Raw genomic sequence first — 18,898 nt, 5'->3', positions numbered from 1 at the left:
AACCCAGAGACTGGACAGGTTGAGTGAAGAATTTAGAGCACACTGCTTATATAAATTGAAAAAAATCAAGTTTGTTTTTAAACAGGTATCATGCAATAACCAGAAACTCACTAAATTGGATTAGGACTGGGTTTGTCAAAGATTGCTTGATTTTTTTTTTCTACTAGTCTCATTTATTGAGATAGGCAGCTATAGAAATCAAATAAACAGTTAGCTTGAAACAGTTCTAAGCAAGGATTTGTCTGAATTCAGGATCTGGGATGTGTGACAAGATAAAGAGGGGAAAAAAATAATAGAAAAACAGAGCAGTCACAAGCCCCAGTTTTGCAAATAAGTTATTTGCTTTAGTTTAAATACTCTAGCACAGAACCAGAAATGCTAACCTAACTTTCAAAATCAGTCCACAATGTAGGAAAGAAGGTGTCTGCTGATACAAGAGTAGCATCAAGCAGGTACTCTATATGAGAGTCCATTATCTTATTCAGAGCATCTTGAATGATTTGGAATCACTTGACCTTTTCAGTAAAATTCAAGAATGAAGAGATATTTAAGTTGTGAGCTCAAACACAGGAAGACCGTCTTAAAGAAATTGCCTATTTGCCAAAGAAATGACTCAAGACAAAGCTATGAACATTATTTTACAACAGAAGATAACCAAATTATTTTAAATACTGTATTTATCCCTAGTGTGGCATTCAAACCAACAATTAAATCAGTGAAGACCTGAATGGAGGAGCCAAAGTTAAAGCTACAGGCCTGCCTTGACTGCACTGATTGGAATGTTTTTGAAAGTACCTTTGCAGACTTAGATGAACTCACAGAGACTGTAAAATCATATGTCAGCTTCTGTGAAGACCTATGCGAACCCACTATGAATTTGTGAATATACAGTAACAAGAAACCTTGGTTTGCAGCTAAACTTAAGCAGCTACATTGTTCCAAAGAAAAGGTGATAAATTGCTGTACAATCAGGCCAGAAATGTATTAACAAGGGAGATCAGAGCAGCAAAAAGAAGCTATTCTGAAAAGCTAAAGAATCAGTTCTCAACAAACGAACCAGCAAACGTGGAAAACTCTTAAAAATATCACCGGTTTGAAAGGAAACTACAGCCACCTATCTCCACAATCCCCATCTCAGACACAACAACAACAGCCAAGCCTCCTACAACTGACCCCATCCCATTGGGTTCACAACCCCTAATGATCACAGAAAAGGAAGTGCAAGACCTAGTTTCACAGACAAAAGCCAGGAAAAGTTCCAGGCCCAGACAAGATAACTCCTTCTAGCTTAAAACTCTGTGCTGACCAGTTGGTCCCCATCTTCACCCGTATCTTCAATAAATCACTAGAGATGTGCTATGTTCCTTCTTGCTTCAAACGCTCTACTATCATCCCAGTGCCAAAGAAGCCCACCAACAAGGAACTGAATGACTACAGACCAGTTGCTCTTACATCTGTAGTCATGAAAACCTTTGAATGGCTAGTGCTGTCCCACTTGAGAACCATCATGGATCTGCTGTTTGCATACCGAGCAAATAGATCAACAGTTGATGCTGTTAACATGGCTCTGCAACTACATCCTACAACATCTTGAATCTCCAAAGACCTATGCAAGGGTCCTCTTTGTAGACTTTAGCTCAGCATTCAATACTATCATTCCAGACACTCTTCTAACTAAGCTAAACCAGCTACAGATACCTGAACAGACTTGTAAGTGGATCATAAGCTTCCTAACAGACAGGAAGCAGCAGGTGAAACTAAGCAGAATCACATCAGATATCTGTACAATTAGCACAGGGGGCCCCCAAGGATATGTGCTCTCCCCACTTCTCTCTGTATACCAATGACTGCATCTCTAACGATCCATCCATCAAACTACTGAAGTTCGCAGATGACACAACAGTCTCATTTGAGACAATGATGAATCTGCATACAAATGGGAGTTTGAACGACTAGCCTCGTGGTGCGACTGGAACAATCTGGAAGTGAACATACTCAAAACCATAGAAATGGTGATAGACTTTAGGAGAAACCCTTCCATACTTCCACCTCTTACAATACTAGATAACATAGTATCAACAGTAGAGACCTTTAAATTTCTAGATTCTACCATATCGCAAGATCTAAAATGGACAGCTAAGATCAAAAACATCAAAAAAGGACAACAAAGAATGTGCTTTCTGCGCCAACTCAGGAAGCTCAAACTGCCCAAGGAGCTGCTGATCCAGTTCTACCAAGGAATTATTAAGTCTGTCATCTGCACCTCTATAACTGTCTGGTTTGGTTCTGCAACCCAACAAGACAAACACAGACTTCAGAGGATAATTAGAACTGCAGAAAAAACAATTGCTACCAACCTTCCTTCCATTGAGGACCTGTATACTGCACAAGTCAAAAAGAGGGCTGTGGAAATATTTACAGACCCCTCACATCCTGGACATAAACTGTTTCAACTCCTACCCTCAAAACGATGCTACAGAGCACTGCACACCAGAACAACTAGACACAAGAACAGTTTTTCCCGAAACGCCATCACTCTGCTAAACAAATAATTCTTTCAACACTGTCAAACTATTTACTAAGTCTGCACTACTATTAATCTTCTCATTGTTCCCATCACCCATCCCCTTCCACTTATGACTGTATGGACACAACATCTACCAGAAGAAAACACACACAAACCGCTATCTGCCCGCACTCTCACATCACCACCCAGCACAGATCAACTCCGTAGCCAAGACACTCATCTCCAGAACAAAACGCTTAGCTGACGAACAACATCTAAAAACCGAACTACACACTCTCACTAACGTACTAACATCCAATGGATTCCAGAGAAATAAGATTACCAAACTAATCCATAAAAAAAAAACCACTAAAATCCAAGACAGAGAACAAGAAAACGGCAAAGCCCTCCTCCCATATATAAAAGGTACCACAGACAGAATCAGCAAGATCCTCCACAAACACAACATCAAGACAGCATTCTGCACAAACCAAAAAATATCCACCATCCTAAGAAACCCCAAAGACAAAACTGAGTTAGAAAATCAAGGAATATATGAAATCCCATGCACCGCCTGAACCACCACATACATGGACAAACCAACAGAAGAATAAGTGCATTGAAGAACACAAGAACTCATTCAAAAAGAGGAACCAACTTCTTCCCTGGTCCAACACCTTAAAGCCACAGGACATAAAATTGACTTAAAAATACCAGAACTATCGCCAAAACTGAACACTTTAACAACAGAATAATCAGAGAAGCCATCGAGATAGAAAACGCCCACACAGCATGAATAAACACGAGATGATACCTCCCGCCTACCAGCCATTTGAAAACCCGCCCTTATCGACAAACAAGTCCCTAACATGAAGAATGACACAAGACCCACACTACGAGTGCCACACAGCATGTCACCACCACACATCCACGCGGAAAGCAAACTCAAACCCACACCGATGATGAAGCATGAACACGAACACGAAGCCAAACAACAGCAATGCAACTCACCAACTCAAATCCCCCTGCATCTCAGACTAACCTGAGCACAACCAAGCCCCCCCAAACAGACCACACCCCCATCCAATCAGAGCACAGCCAACCCCACCATCCAATCAGAGCACAGCCAAACCCCCAACCAATCAGAACACAACTCCACCCAATCAGAACACAGCCAAGCTCCCACCCAATCAGTTCAAACCCCACTAAAATCCAAGACAGAGAACAAGAAAACACACACAAACCGCTATCTGCCCGCACTCTCACATCACCACCCAGCACAGATCAACTCCGTAGCCAAGACACTCATCTCCAGAACAAAACGCTTAGCTGACGAACAACATCTAAAAACCGAACTACACACTCTCACTAACGTACTAACATCCAATGGATTCCAGAGAAATAAGATTACCAAACTAATCCATAAAAAAAACCCCACTAAAATCCAAGACAGAGAACAAGAAAACGGCAAAGCCCTCCTCCCATATATAAAAGGTACCACAGACAGAATCAGCAAGATCCTCCACAAACACAACATCAAGACAGCATTCTGCACAAACCAAAAAATATCCACCATCCTAAGAAACCCCAAAGACAAAACTGAGTTAGAAAATCAAGGAATATATGAAATCCCATGCACCGCCTGCACCACATACATCGGACAAACCAACAGAAGAATAAGTGCACGCATTGAAGAACATAAGAACTCAGTCAAAAAAGAGGAACCAACTTCTTCCCTGGTCCAACACCTTAAAGCCACAGGACATAAAATTGACTTAAAAATACCAGAACTATCGCCAAAACTGAACACTTTAACAACAGAATAATCAGAGAAGCCATCGAGATAGAAAACGCCCACACAGCATGAATAAACACGAGATGATACCTCCCGCCTACCAGCCATTTGGAAACCCGCCCTTATCGACAAACAAGTCCCTAACATGAAGAATGACACAAGACCCACACTACGAGTGCCACACAGCATGTCACCACCACACATCCACGCGGAAAGCAAACTCAAACCCACACCAATGATGAAGCATGAACACGAACACGAAGCCAAACAACAGCAATGCAACTCACCAACTCAAATCCCCCTGCATCTCAGACTAACCTGAGCACAACCAAGCCCCCCCAAACAGAACACACCCCCATCCAATCAGAGCACAGCCAACCCCACCATCCAATCAGAGCACAGCCAAACCCCCAACCAATCAGAACACAACTCCACCCAATCAGAACACAGCCAAGCTCCCACCCAATCAGTTCAAACCCCCACTAGCAGTTAAAAGGAAAAAACAGCTGCGGTCATACATTTCTCCGAGAAGCACGAAGCTGTAAACAGCCTGAAGATGACGAATGGGACTTTGTCGAAACATCACCAAGACACTTCCAATTTTACACGGGAGAACCCAAATAACCAAAGACCTACATACACACACACACACACACACACACACACACACACATATATATATATATATATATATGTCTTTGGTTATTCGGGTTTTCTCCCGTGTAAAATTGGAAATGTCTTGGCGACGTTTCGACGAAGTCTCATTCATCATCTTCAGGCTTCAGCTTCGTGCTTCTGGGAGCAATGTGTGATCGCAGCTGTTTCTTCCTTTTAACTGCTAGTGGGGGTTTGAACTGATTGGTGACAACTGTGCTCTGATGGATGGACAATGCTCTGATTGGCTGGGGGTGTGTCCTGTTTGGGTGGGGGCTTGGTTGTGCTCAATTTAGTCTGTGTTGCAGGGTGTTTTGTTTCTGTGTTTTGTTTCTGTGTTTGGTCCAACACTTTAAAGTCACAGGACATGATATTGACTTTAAAAAGACCAAAACTATCGCCAAAACTGAACACTTTAACAACAGAATAATCAGAGAAGCCATTGAGATAGAAAAACGTCCACACAGCATGAACAAACGAGATGATACCTCCCGCCTACCAGCCATTTGGAAACCCGCCCTTATTGACAAACGAGTCCCTAACACGAGGAATGACACCAGACCCACACTCACGAGGTCCACACAGGATGTCACCACCGCACATCCACCCAGAAAGCAGACCCAAACCCACACTGATCATGAAGCACGACCAAGGACCAGAAGCCAGACCGCAGCTGCAACATTAGCCATTTCAAACCCCTCCAATCCATACATGCAGCAGACTGACACCCACTATGAAGATGTAGCACCACCACAAAGCCAAACAACAGCAATGCAACTCACCAACTCAAATCCCCTGCAACACAGACTAAATTGAACACAACCAAGCCCCACCCAAACAGGACACACCCCAGCCAATCAGAGCACATAAAACCTCCATCCAATCAGAGCACAGCCAAGCCCCCACCCAATCAGTTCAAACCCCCACTAGCAGTTAAAAGGAAGAAACAGCTGCGATCACACATTGCTCCCAGAAGCACGAAGCTGAAGCCTGAAGATGACGAATGAGACTTTGTCGAAACATCACCAAGACACTTCCAATTTTACGGAGAACCCAAATAACCAAAGACCTACACACACACACACACACACACACACACACACACACATATATATATATATATATATAGGTCTTTGGTTATTCGGGTTTTCTCCCGCGTAAAATTGGAAGTGTCTTGGCGACGTTTCAACGAAGTCTCATTCATCATCTTCAGGCTTCAGCTTCGTGCTTCTGGGAGCAATGCTTCTGGGAGCAATTATCTATCGCCAAAACTGAACACTTTAACAACAGAATAATCAGAGAAGCCATCGAGATAGAAAAACGCCCACACAGCATGAACAAACGAGATGATACCTCCTGCCTACCAGCCATTTGGAAACCCGCCATTATTGACAAACGAGTCCCTAACACGAGGAATGACACCAGACCCACACTTACGAGGTCCACACAGGATGTCACCACCACACATCCACCCAGAAAGCAGACCCAAACCCACACTGATCATGAAGCACGACCAAGGACAAGAAGCCAGACCGCAGCTGCAACATTAGCCATTTCAAACCCCTCCAATCCATACATGCAGTAGACTGACACCCACTATGAAGATGTAGCACAACCACAAAGCCAAACAACAGCTATGCAGCTCACCAGCTCAAATCCCCTGCAACACAGACTAAATTGAACACAACCAAGCCCCACCCAAACAGGACACACCCCAGCCAATCAGAGCACAGCCAAACCCCAACTAATCAGAACACAACCAAGCTCCCAACCAATCAGTTCAACCCCCCAGTAGCAGTTAAAAGGAAGAAACAGCTGCGATCACACATTGCTCCCAGAAGCACGAAGCTGAAGCCTGAAGATGACGAATGGGACTTCGTCGCAACATCACCAAGACACTTCCAATTTTACATGGGAGAAAACCCGAACAACCAAAGACCTACATACAAACACCCGTGAAAACCTCAGAAAACAAATATATATATATATATATATATATATAGAAGTTTGTGTGCATTAGGATATCTAGGGTTCAGAACCATTGTATGATAGAGATTCGATAGAAGCTTTAGAATGATTAATAATGTTTATATTATTCAGCTTTTTTTGGTCTTCATAGAAACCCCCCCCACACACACACACATACAACTTTTACATTATTTAAGACTAGGAAACATTTTATTCAAATATACAGATGAAACAGAACATTAATAAAGGCAATATGAAATATTATTTACCTGGTGCCCCCAAAGAGGATGATCTTGTCCCCTACCCTACAGCAGCACTGTCTACGGCGAGGACATGGCCCTTTCCCTTTGGGTTCAATTTTCTTCCAGGTAAAAGAGACTGGAGAAAACACATAGACCATGAAATACAAATATTGCAAAGTTTTTTATTATCGATAAGTCAAAGGGACAAACTCAAGTTGTAGGGAGTTTATGTCTTATATAGAACCTAAACCAATAGCTTAAGCATCTCATGTTTCCTTCCACTGTTTCCTTACTAATTTCTTAATCAGAATAACTTATTTTAGGATAGCTAGATTCCAGATCCCTTGTACGTTTCACAGAAAACAGGGTCTTGTAGTATTTTGTGAGCTTTAGTTCTCTGATGATAGTTTATTGATAGATGCACAATTGTATAGTCTTGGTATGGGCTAAACATCTTTAGAAAATGTATTCAGATTTCATACCTTCAGTTTCTTAGGTGTAAACTAACACTGTATTACCAGTGGTGGGTTCTAACTGGTGTTACGACTGGTTTGCTTCCCGCACGCGCTTTGCACGTGATCGGCACATACGTGCTTGCTTTGCTGAGCTGAACAGCTGAGGCATTGCAATCCGCTCTGCCGCACCTTTCAGCTGGGCTAAAAACGGAGGAATAAAGGTAGGTATAGCGCAGGGTGGGCAGGAGGGCCCAGATGATGGTTGGAGTGAACCAGTTCGCTGTCACTTCAACATCTCCGCTACCAGCTCTCCTGAACCGGGGAGAACCGGTAGCAACCCACTACTGTGTATTACATATCTTCAAATAAAGTACTGCAAGCTCTTATACATTTCCTTGGGAAGTCACAGATAGCACAGTTCAAAGATTCCAAATCACTTCGCCCCAAATTCATTTTAGGTCGATCTTTACAACATAAGGATCCTTGAAACTTCAATTGCTTTGGAGGGTAAAAAATTTGTAAATAAGAATCCACACAGCTGCTTTGAAAATGTTCAAAAAATAAGCTTACAATATATAGTTTCTTAAAGAATATATGTAGTGCCACCTATTGGTAAATACATAAAGTGTAGAAGCCAGAGAAGCCTGTTACTCTTCATTTGAGGGAAGAAATGTGCAAATTCAAAAGAAAAACAGCTGTATAGATGTTATTTTGCCTCCAATCACCAACTGATTTCATTATTAAAAGAAAATAACTTTTTTTCTTGCTATTTCTTGAATATGGCAAGGGAAGGAGAACAAAGGAAACAGAAAACTCTATTTATTTCAAGAATTTATTCCAAGAAACAACTGAGATATGAAAAATTTTAGCTATGGGGTTTTAGGATAATGGATCAGATAGACCTTAACTGAATCCAAAAAAATTATTTTACTGATGTTAATGTCTTAACGCTAATTGCATGAAGTTCTTTTCATTCAATTGTTATTACTCTAATTTAAGGACACTAAATCACCTAAATTATGCCTAATTAAAAAAACAAATAATGAGAAAATATTAACTCTACCATTGTTGCATCTTTATATATCTTCAAAAAAATAAAAAATAACTGTATTTTACATAGTTACCCCAAGTTATAGAATTTTCAGTTCAGCAATACTTGCTTGGTGTTTTGCTATGTTAAGTAAACTAAAGTTTTATTTTCCTAAGTTTTTGGCAGTTAATTGTCCTCTTTGATGCAATTATTTTTAAGTGGGTTTAATATACAGTACTGAGATTGTTATGAACTTAAATCTCTGAAAAAATAGAACACTGTGATATAATTAGTTACATATTTTGGGATTATAAATCATTGTGAGCTTTTTTACTGATACTGATAAAGCTATGCATATTTAGATAAACAGAGAAAAGAATGGGAAGAACAGGAATATTTAATGCCTTGCCTCCTGTTCTGTCTCTTTCCAGGTTTGCGTGTGTGTATGTCCCTTGGGACATGGGAAAATCTAAATAGAAAAGTCTGATTCAAGAACAGCCACTGAGGGGGTTGGGAATCCAAGAGGCTTGTGGATGCTTTTCTGAACAAAATTCAGAAACTTAAAATGAATGCATAGAGCAGAAAAGTACTCTTTTGCCCTTCTTTTTATTCAACCCACTGAGGCTAAAAAGTAGCATTATATGCATCAAGTCTTAATTTATTAAATGTCTGCCTATGCAGGGAACCGAAACTATATCTCCACCTACTATTCAATTTAATACATTAAATATCAATACACGGCTAATGTTCCTCAGAGAAAAAGACATCTTAAAAATTTAACATGATTACAGGGGCCCGTGTTAGGTCCTTCTGTTCAGACTAAGAAGGCTTTTTAGAATGGGTTGCAGTGTTTCCATGGTTAAAAGACTCAGGAAAAATATGAGGATGGGTAAGATCTTGTGAAAAAAGTAATTAACTGAACTTCAGCTTGGTTTTGAACTTCAACTCTCACAAAAGAAATAAACTTCTTGAAAAAATCTGAACTGCTAGAATATTAACCTAATCAAGTAAGAACATATTTCCTGAATAAATTTAGAATCCCCCTTCTCCCGTTTTCAAATCCATGGATGGATGATATCTCTCTGCCATCACAGAATAATCACATATAAAAAGTTCTTAATATAGAGCTAGAATCGCATAATTCATACAGCTAATTTATCCATCAAAAATACTGTAGATGAGACTGTTGCCTTATCATGCCTAAACCTCCACAATTTTGATTCCCATTCAGAAATATCCTTGATGCAGTCACGTGATCTACAAGCTGACATTGCTGTTACTGGAGTAGAATCTATAAAAAGGTACAGCCAGCAAGTTCAATATGCCCTAGATTCCTATCAGTCATAGCTGACACTGCACACTTGACTTCGATTGTGATGTTGTAACTGCCATCTTACCTATTTTGTCCAACCTGCAACCAGCAATAGGCAGTCTTGTTCACTGCACAATCTGTGTGCCATTGTAATGCATAATTGGAATCTGCACATTTATATTGATCCAGTTTGAACACTCCCTGATTCCACAACAATTGTCATGCACAATCTTCTCTTGTATATTTTTCTATGCATTCATCACAATATATATTTTTCCTAAATTTTTCTCAGACATGAATTTTTATAATTAATTTTGAGTTAATTATAGACTGAACTTGTAGGAGCTGTGAATCACATTTCCATCTCTGCAAATTCCATTTTAATAGATCACATCATTTAACAAAAAAAAACAAAACACCTTGATATTTTAAAACATCCCTTCTGCACATTCAAAGAATCCTTAGGGCATGCTGCAGATGGTTATTCCCTGTTGCCTTTTTTCACTACAGTAATGCAATGTGAACACTGTGGAATAAGACAACATATATGAATGATAAAACAACAGCTAATAATTTGAATTGGTCTCTAGATACTTATCATATACAGCTGATACTGATGAAATCTCTAGCTACATTTATACACCTCCATTTATTTTATACAACATAAATAGGTAGTCCTTGACATGTGACCATTTAACAATGGTTCAGAGTAATGATGGTCTTGGGCTTATCAGCTGCATTTGCACCCATGGCCATTGCATCATCTTCACAGTTACAAGATTGCAATTTGTGTGTTTGGCAACCATCTTGCATTACAACTGGTTGCAGAGGCCTGTAGTCATGTGATTGCAATTTGCAACATTTTTTGCTGATTTCTGACACAAAAACAACCATTGAGGAAGTTGGAGTTGATTTGTGTGTGATTTGTTTAACCACCATTTCATTTGCTTAATGATCACAATAAAAATTGTCATAAAATTGGGTTAGACTCAAGTTACAATGACTTATGACATAAATTCTGATTGTGGTAGTAAGTCAAGGATTATCTGTATTCAGTTCAGTGCATCATTATAATTCTGATCATAAAAATACCAATGAAAGGAGCGAGTTTAATACCTGGATCAAATTTCCAAAGGTCATGGAAGTGTCTGTTCAGGCGTGCATTATAGCCACCAAATATATATAGTTCTCCATTGTAGCCAACTGTAAAATCAGAGAAAAGACAGGTCAGAATAACTCCAAAAGCAGGAGCAACAGACAGAAAGATAAGCAATTGATTCCCCCCTCCCCCGTTCACTGTTCTTTTGACTCAGTTGAGCTTTTGGCATTTCCTTCGACAGATGCACATGACTAATTATAGAAAGACAGAAAAATATAGACAGAAAAAGCACAGAATAATATATGACCTTCTGAAGATATTTGTTTGATCTCTACCATTTAGATATAGTCGATGGAGTGTTACAGCTTACATGCTGAATGACTTCGTCTGCCTTCAGGGAGAAGAGGAGTGGGAGGAGAATCCAGCCAAGAGTTTGTGTCTGTGTCAAATACTTTGATTCGGTTACAGTAAATCTCATTGTTGGAATGGAATGGCCCAAAGCGATCTGCTCTTCCCCCAAACACATACATCTTTGTCCCAATTATTGTAGCTGAATGGAAATCTCTCCATCGAGCTGGTGTGCCCTGAAAAAAAATTCCTGTTAGAGGCAGTCAAAGGAAAGTTAACTTTTGGAATAAAAGAAGTGGAAGGGTATGGGATCTGAGTATTCATAATCCAGTTGATTTTAACCCACAGCAGACGGAGGTTAAACTAGAAATAGGATCATTTAATGAGCAAAAAATACATTCCTTGCATATATACTGACCTTAGTGCAGATCAAACTCCACATCATGTTGCTACTGTCAAGTTTGTGGATGTCATTTGAAAAACAATCAGCCTGAAAGAAAAAGCAGTGATTAAACTACTTGACATGTCAAAACAGAATTGCCAACTGAATCTAGGATTCCTAAAGAGATATTGGTTACCTTATTCCCAGACAAGAAAACTCTTGAATTTAATTCTTCAAGATTTCCCTGTGGAATTAGAATATAATCAGGGAACTTTAAGAAGTGAGTAAAAAACAAAGCACCTGTTCAGTGGTTAGATTATCCAAATCTCAAATTGAATACAGAATTACAAGCTGCATGCTCTTTACCATTGTTGTCATCATAAAACTATCTCCATTCTACAGACATCAAAAGTAAGCAATGGATATTAAATCCATTGTGACTAATAGCCATGGTTCTGAATGGTTTCTTTAAATCAACTGCCTTTTAAAATAATAAAGCTGAACCTAACTTGTTCCCAGCAATGCAAGTTTAATGGAACTCATTAGGTTAGCCTCCCACCCCCCAAACCTCAAGCCAAATATTCTGAAAGGAATCAGTACTAACTTTTAAAAGATACAATTTGGTTGTCCTTGCCATGGACATAGGGAATTTAGAATTACCATAAAAGAAGACAAAGTATTTGAAGTTATAGATTAGTATCCTAAATTACTACTTTGTTTCTGCAGTCTCCTTCAGAGGGCATCAGGGCATTCTGCAGGTTAATTCTGCAGATTCACTGAAAATGGTTCTAACTTTAATGCTATTGCTAAACCTAGCTGTAACTATGATCCACATACGGTCATCAGAAGCACCAGAAAGGTCCAACAGATTATTTGATAGATATGGGCTTAATATTTGATACAGCCACAGGAACTAATAGGCTTTATTTAAAGCAGTCTGACCAATGAAGACAAAGATGCCTGAAATGTTGATAGAGAAACCAATTATCTGTTATCTGTTGTTACTGTTATTCATCTGTTTCTCAGTAGTATGATCAGCTTGCAAAAATACCATGTTTTCCCGAAAATAAGACCGTCTTATATTTTTTTGAACCCTGAAATAAGCGCTTGGCCTTATTGCCATGCGCTCAAAAGCCTGATTGGGTTTATTATCAGGGAATGTCTTCTTTTGGGGAAAACAGGATATTAACAGATTTTAGCTCAAAGCCAAGGTATAGACTATTTTATTCCAAGTTGCATGTTTTGAAATAAATCTTACTGTATTTAGTGAGTTTTGTTTCTAACTTCAATAGCAATTTAGCATTATTTTCAGACTGTGGAAACATTAGGCTATCATCAGCAACTGACAAAAAAAAATATTTGAATATTTAAATACTTTTTAAAGATGTATTTAAATATTCAAAGCAAGTAGATCTGCATATAAATGGTACAAATTTTAGAACAACTTACCAGTTGCTCATATCCTCCAAAAATATACATGCTCTTTCCCAAGACACATGCTGAATGTCCATCCCTTGCTCCTGGAACCATTCCAGAAACTTTTGGAGTGAACCACTTGTGTGTGCCTAATACATAAAAATAAAAAAGTTGAGATATCAACTATATTTAGTGGTCAAAGATGGCATGCTCAGGAATATGTGACAAAAGTTCACAACTCTTGGAGGAAAAATCATTAAATTATACGATCTTTTTCTGCATGTAAAGTCTGTTTAAGGCACAACAAACAATGTATGTGCCAAAGCTACACAGTAGCTCAAGAAAAATTCTCTAAACCCATCAGTTATGTGGCTTTATTATTATGTTATCATAGATTAATATTACAAACTATATCACAGAGAGGCTTGAATCCTTTTGGAAAATGACTAAATGAAAAAGAGGTATTTTTCACCAATGAAAAGTATCCTGTGCATATAAGTCTGAGAATATCAGCAATGAAAACTGTGTAAATTTTAAGGCAACACCTGTTCTGAAAAGTCCCATTTCTCTCCCCCCAAAAGCACAGATAATCCATGGAGATTCCTTAAGCATAGTTGGCAGTCAGTTTTTAGTCTTGGTCCAGGAAGCAGCAACAGACTGTCCTATAAAAACTCTATCCCACAAAGGTCTCTCGTAACTTGGCTTTCAACCAGAGCCATTCAATCAGACTAACTGGACTTGTCCTCCAGCCCAATGAAAGTTCATAATGAGAAACCAAATTTTATTCTATGCAAGTATATGCAGGTAGTCTGCAACTTATAACCATTCATTTAGTGACTGTTCGAAGTTGCAACGGCACTGGAAAAAATGACTTACAACTGGTTCTTATAACAAACCCAGCATTCAGATCAAAATTTGGTTGCTTGGCAACCAGCATATATTTACAATAACTGCAGCATCTCAGGGTCATGTGATTATCATTCAGCCATTTTCTGACATCCAAAGTCAATGAGGAAAGCCAGATTTGCTTAATGACTGCATGACTGACTTAACCACTGCAACAATTCACTTAACAATTGTGGCAAAAAAGTCATAAAACTGTAAACAACTCACTTACCATCGCCTTGCTTAGTAACAGAAATTCTGGTCCCAATTGTTGTCATAAGTTGAACATATTTAGATTTTTAAATTGAGTTGAGTATTATCCCTAAGGACCTTTACCAAGTGCAACAGATGAAATTAGAGCTGTGACATCTAATCTAGATGGCATTTGTAAGCCAGCAAAGGACAGTGCCCTGTATAATAGGCTCAAGGCTTTGTCTAGCCTGAAGTGACTCATATGGGATTTTATTTTATTTTCCCTCAAGAAGGGTAGGCTTAGTACATTTGCTTTCCAGGGATGATAGGAAATGGTAGGCTCAAGGCTGCCTAGGATTTTGAACTGTGACAGTTCCTATGTTGCTTTGCAATACTCCTTGTGAACATTATCTCAGGTCTAATGTAATATATAGTGAAACTATTTCTGCTGCTTACAAAAAACATAGAAGTATTAGCACTCTCAATATTACTATTATTATTTATTAAATTTGTTATAGAGCCCATTACAGTAAACTCAATACCACAGTCATTTACAAAAAAGCTACCCACAAATTTTCTAATTGGATTCTTTTCTTTTAATACATTGTTTATATAGTTTCCTTAAAAAATAAAAATATACTATAAATTAAAAGTAAGAAAAATGAGAAAAATGAACAAACAGGGGAAAGAATGACTTCTGATTTTCTTTAGTGCAATAGAATGCAAAAAAAATAAATAAATACAACCTTAACCTTTTACTTTATATGTCACAACATTTCAAGCCATTTCTAAAATTATAAAATGACAAAGCTGCCCAGAGTCACTTTGTAGGGGAAATGAGCAGCATAAAAAAATTAATAATTAATAAATAAATAATAAATACAAACTTATTCTAATTATCAAAAACTAAAATCAAAGTTTATTTTTTAGTTTTAAGCAGAAAGTCCAGAAGTGATTTCCAAGTAGAAACAAAACTGGGCAATTTTGCCACCAATGCTAATTCAATCACCTTTATCATCCACTCTTCCATGGTGGGAACTAATGTGTCTTTCCAGTTTTCTAACTGAGTTCTTATATTTATTTCTCCACATTTCCCCTCTTCCATATTAGACAATGAACCCAACTGCTAAGATCAACTTGGTAAACATTTTCTTGTTTGTTTCTTAAGACAATTTGCTCAGATAATTTGTTAACCTTACTTCTTTGGGAGGGTATTTGCGATATTCTGGATTTTTCTGAATGTTTATGTTATCAGAGCTTCATTTGAATCTTATTGAAGCAGAAGAGTAGTCCAAGTGAAAAAAAATAGCCCCAAAGTTTGAAGCTTGTTTTATTTATTTCATAAAGTCATCCAATCTGTGACAGTGTGAAAAAAAATAATGTTCTGCCTTAGATTCAGTATTATTATTATTATTATTATTATTATTATTATTATTATTATTAATTCGATTTTCATACCGCCCTTCTCCCGAAGGACTCAGGGTGGTGTACAGCCAGGGTAAAACAAACGATACAATATACAATTAAAATACAGATTAAAAAACTTATTATATAGTTGGCCTAAAAACTTTAAAATATATAAAACTAAAAACCCCTTAAAATTAATAATAAAAATTTAAAACCAATAAAATTTAAGCCAGCCCCGCGCGAATAAATAGATGTGTTTTCAATTCGCGGCGGAAGGTCCGAAGGTCAGGTATTTGGCGTAAACCCGGGGGAAGCTCGTTCCAGAGTGTGGGAGCCCCACAGAAGGATCTTCCCTGGGGCCGCCAGCCGACATTGCTTGGCGGACGGCACCTGAGAAGTCCCTCTCTGTGAGGCGTCGGGTCGGTGGGAGGCATGAGGTAACAGCAGGCGGTCCCGTAAGTACCCAGGCCCTAAGCCATGGGCGCTTTAAAGGTAGTAACCAAAACCTTAAAGTGCACCGAAGGCCACAGGTAGCCAGTGCAGTCTGCGCAGGAGGCGGTGTTACAGGGAGCTCGCGAGCTCCTCTATCACCAGCGCAGCTGCATTCTGGACTAACTGAAGCCTCGGGTGCACCTCAAGGAGCCCCATGTAGAGAGCATTACAATAATCCAGCGAGAGGTAACGAGCGCATGAGTGACTGTGCACAAGGCATCCCGATCAAGGAAGGCGCAACTGCGAACCAGGCGAACCTGGTGGAAGGCCCTCCTGGAGACGGCCGTCAAATGATCTTCAAACGACAGCCGTTCATCCAGGAGAACACCTAAGTTGCGCACCCTATCCTTTGGGGCCAATAACTCGCCTCCAACAGTCAGCTGCGGCTGCAGCTGACTGAATCAGGGTGCCGGCATCCACAGCCACTCCGTCTTGGAGGGATTAAGCTTGAGCCTGTTTCTCCCCATCCAGACCCGTACGGCTTCCAAACACCGGGACAGCACTTCAACAGCTTCATTGGGGTGGCCCGGGGTGGAAAAGTACAGCTGAGTATCATCAGCGTACAGCTGGTATCTCACCCCAAAGCCACTGATGATCTCACCCAGCGGCTTCATATAGATGTTGAACAGAAGGCGAGAGAATCGACCCTGCGGCACCCACAAGTGAGGCACCTCGCGGTGACCTCTGCCCCCTGTCAACACCGTCTGCGACGGTCGGAGAGATAGGAGGAGAACCACCGATACGGTGCCTCCACTCCCAATTCCCCCAACCGGCGCAGCAAGATACCATGGTCGATGGTATAAAAAGCCGCTGAGAGGTCTAATAGGACCAGGGCAGAGGAATAACCCCTGTCCCTGGCCCTCCAGAGATCATCCACCAACGCGACCAAAGCTGTCTCCGTGCTGTATCCGGGTCGGAAGCCGGACTGGAACGGGTCTAGATAGACAGCTTCATCCAGGTATTGGGGTAGCTGCCGTGCCACAGCACTCTCTACAACCTTCGCAACAAAGCGAAGGTTGGAGACCGGACGATAATTACCCAAAACAGCTGGGTCCAGGGAGGGCTTCTTGAGGAGGGGTCTCACCACCGCCTCTTTCAAGACGGCAGGGAAAACCCCTTCCAACAAGGAAGTGTTGATAATCCCCTGGAGCCAGCCTCGTGTCACCTCCTGAGTGGCCAGCACCAGCCAGGAAGGACACGGGTCCAGTAAACATGTGGTGGCGTGGAGCCTCCCTAACAACCTGTCCACGTCCTCAGGAGCTACAGGGTCAAACTCATCCCAAACAGACTCAACAAGGCGTGCCTCCTCTCCTCGCTTGGATCATCCCAATTTCGGTCCAGACCATCCCAGAGCTGAGCGATTTTATCGTATAGATAACCACTAAACTCCTCGGCACGTCCTGCAAAGGGTCATCCCGCACCTCCTGATGAAGGAGGCGGGTCACCAAACAGGGCGGCCGGGCGGTTATCTGCCGGCGCAATGAGGGTGGGCGTGGGCCTCGCCTCCCTCATTGCCACTAGGTAGGTCCTAGAATAGGACCTAACTAGTGTCGATCAACCGAACGACTGGACCTCCAAGTACTCTCTAGGCGTTTTCTCCGGCGTTTCATCTCCCTCAGCCCCTCGGAGAACCAAGGGGCCGGGCGAGATCTGCGCCGGGTCAGAGGCCGCAAAGGCACAACACGGTCCAAGGCCCCAGCCGTGGCCTGTTCCCAGGCCATAACTAGTTCCTCAGTCGAGCCGTGGGCCAGATCCTCAGGGAATGGCCCAAGCTCCGTCAGGAACCTCTCAGGGTCCATCAGGCACCTGGGACGGAACCAACGTATAGGTTCCGTCTCCCTGCGATGGTGGGTGGCGGTTCGGAAGTCAAGGCGAAGGAGAAAATGATCTGACCATGACATCGGTTCTGTTACTAAATCATCTAATTCCAGATCATTTAACCACTGTCCAGAGATATAAATTAGATCCAGCGTGCCTCCTCCCATGTGCATAGGGCCATCATTTACTCGAATCAGGTCCAAGGCCGTCATGGAAGTCTGGAACTCCCGAGCTGCAGTCGATGACAAGCCAGCTGATGGCAGGTTGAAATCCCCCATGACTATAAGTCTGGGGGTCTCAACTGCCACACCAGCAAGTACCTCCAACAGCTAAGGCAGGGCTGTGGTCACGCAGCAAGGAGCCAGGTATGCGATCAACAAGCCCAACTGATTCCTATGGCCCCACCTCACATAGAGGGATTCACAGCCGGCAATCTGAGGAACAGTGGCCTCCCTTGGCTCTAGATCTTCCTTAATAACAACCGCCACCCCCCCACCCCTACCTTGGGCCCTCGGTTGATGAAATGCTCGGAAACCCGGAGGGCCCAGCTCAACAAGGGGAATCCCCCCTCTGGACCCAACCAGGTCTCTGTAATGCCCATAAGGTCCGCGGACTCCCCCTGAATAAGATCGCAAATCAGGGGAGCTTTATTGGCCACGGACCGGGCATTACATAACATCAACCGAAGATCCAAGCTCTGAGGATCATGGCCGCCCGAGGAACGGGTAGGGACTGAGGGGCCGGAGCACGTGATCGCTTTCAAACATCGAGCACGTGCTCCCAACACTCGATACAGCCCCCCCTCCGCCATATCTGCCTCTCCCACTTACCGTACAGATTGAACAACCCTCTAATCCTGGAACAGAACCTCCCCTGCCTTCAGACCAGATGTCATAA

At 41.2% G+C, this 18,898-nt stretch overlaps 1 protein-coding gene across 10 annotated transcripts in view; it reads right to left on the bottom strand.

Moving 5' to 3' along the window:
- KLHDC3 (kelch domain containing 3) overlaps nt 1-18,898 on the bottom strand; it is a 58,525-nt gene that overhangs the window by 22,054 nt on the left and 17,573 nt on the right. For 7 of the 10 annotated variants that reach the window (XM_058165126.1, XM_058165125.1, XM_058165129.1 and 4 more), the window contains 6 exons: nt 13,241-13,356; nt 11,988-12,035; nt 11,828-11,899; nt 11,432-11,645; nt 11,079-11,165; nt 7,193-7,301 (listed from right to left, as the gene is read on the bottom strand). In XM_058165126.1, the coding sequence (XP_058021109.1) occupies nt 7,193-7,301; nt 11,079-11,165; nt 11,432-11,645; nt 11,828-11,899; nt 11,988-12,035; nt 13,241-13,356 (646 nt within the window). Of the gene's footprint in view, nt 1-7,192; nt 7,302-10,282; nt 10,489-11,078; nt 11,166-11,431; nt 11,646-11,827; nt 11,900-11,987; nt 12,036-13,240; nt 13,357-15,483; nt 15,623-18,898 lie in introns of those variants that run through there. The other 3 variants (XM_058165134.1, XM_058165133.1, XM_058165132.1) reach the window with 3 other exon arrangements.

This window comes from Ahaetulla prasina, chromosome 1 (genome assembly GCF_028640845.1).
Source record: "Ahaetulla prasina isolate Xishuangbanna chromosome 1, ASM2864084v1, whole genome shotgun sequence".
Taxonomy (NCBI): Eukaryota; Metazoa; Chordata; class Lepidosauria; order Squamata; family Colubridae; genus Ahaetulla; species Ahaetulla prasina.
This window is presented reverse-complemented; position numbering and strand designations above follow the sequence as displayed.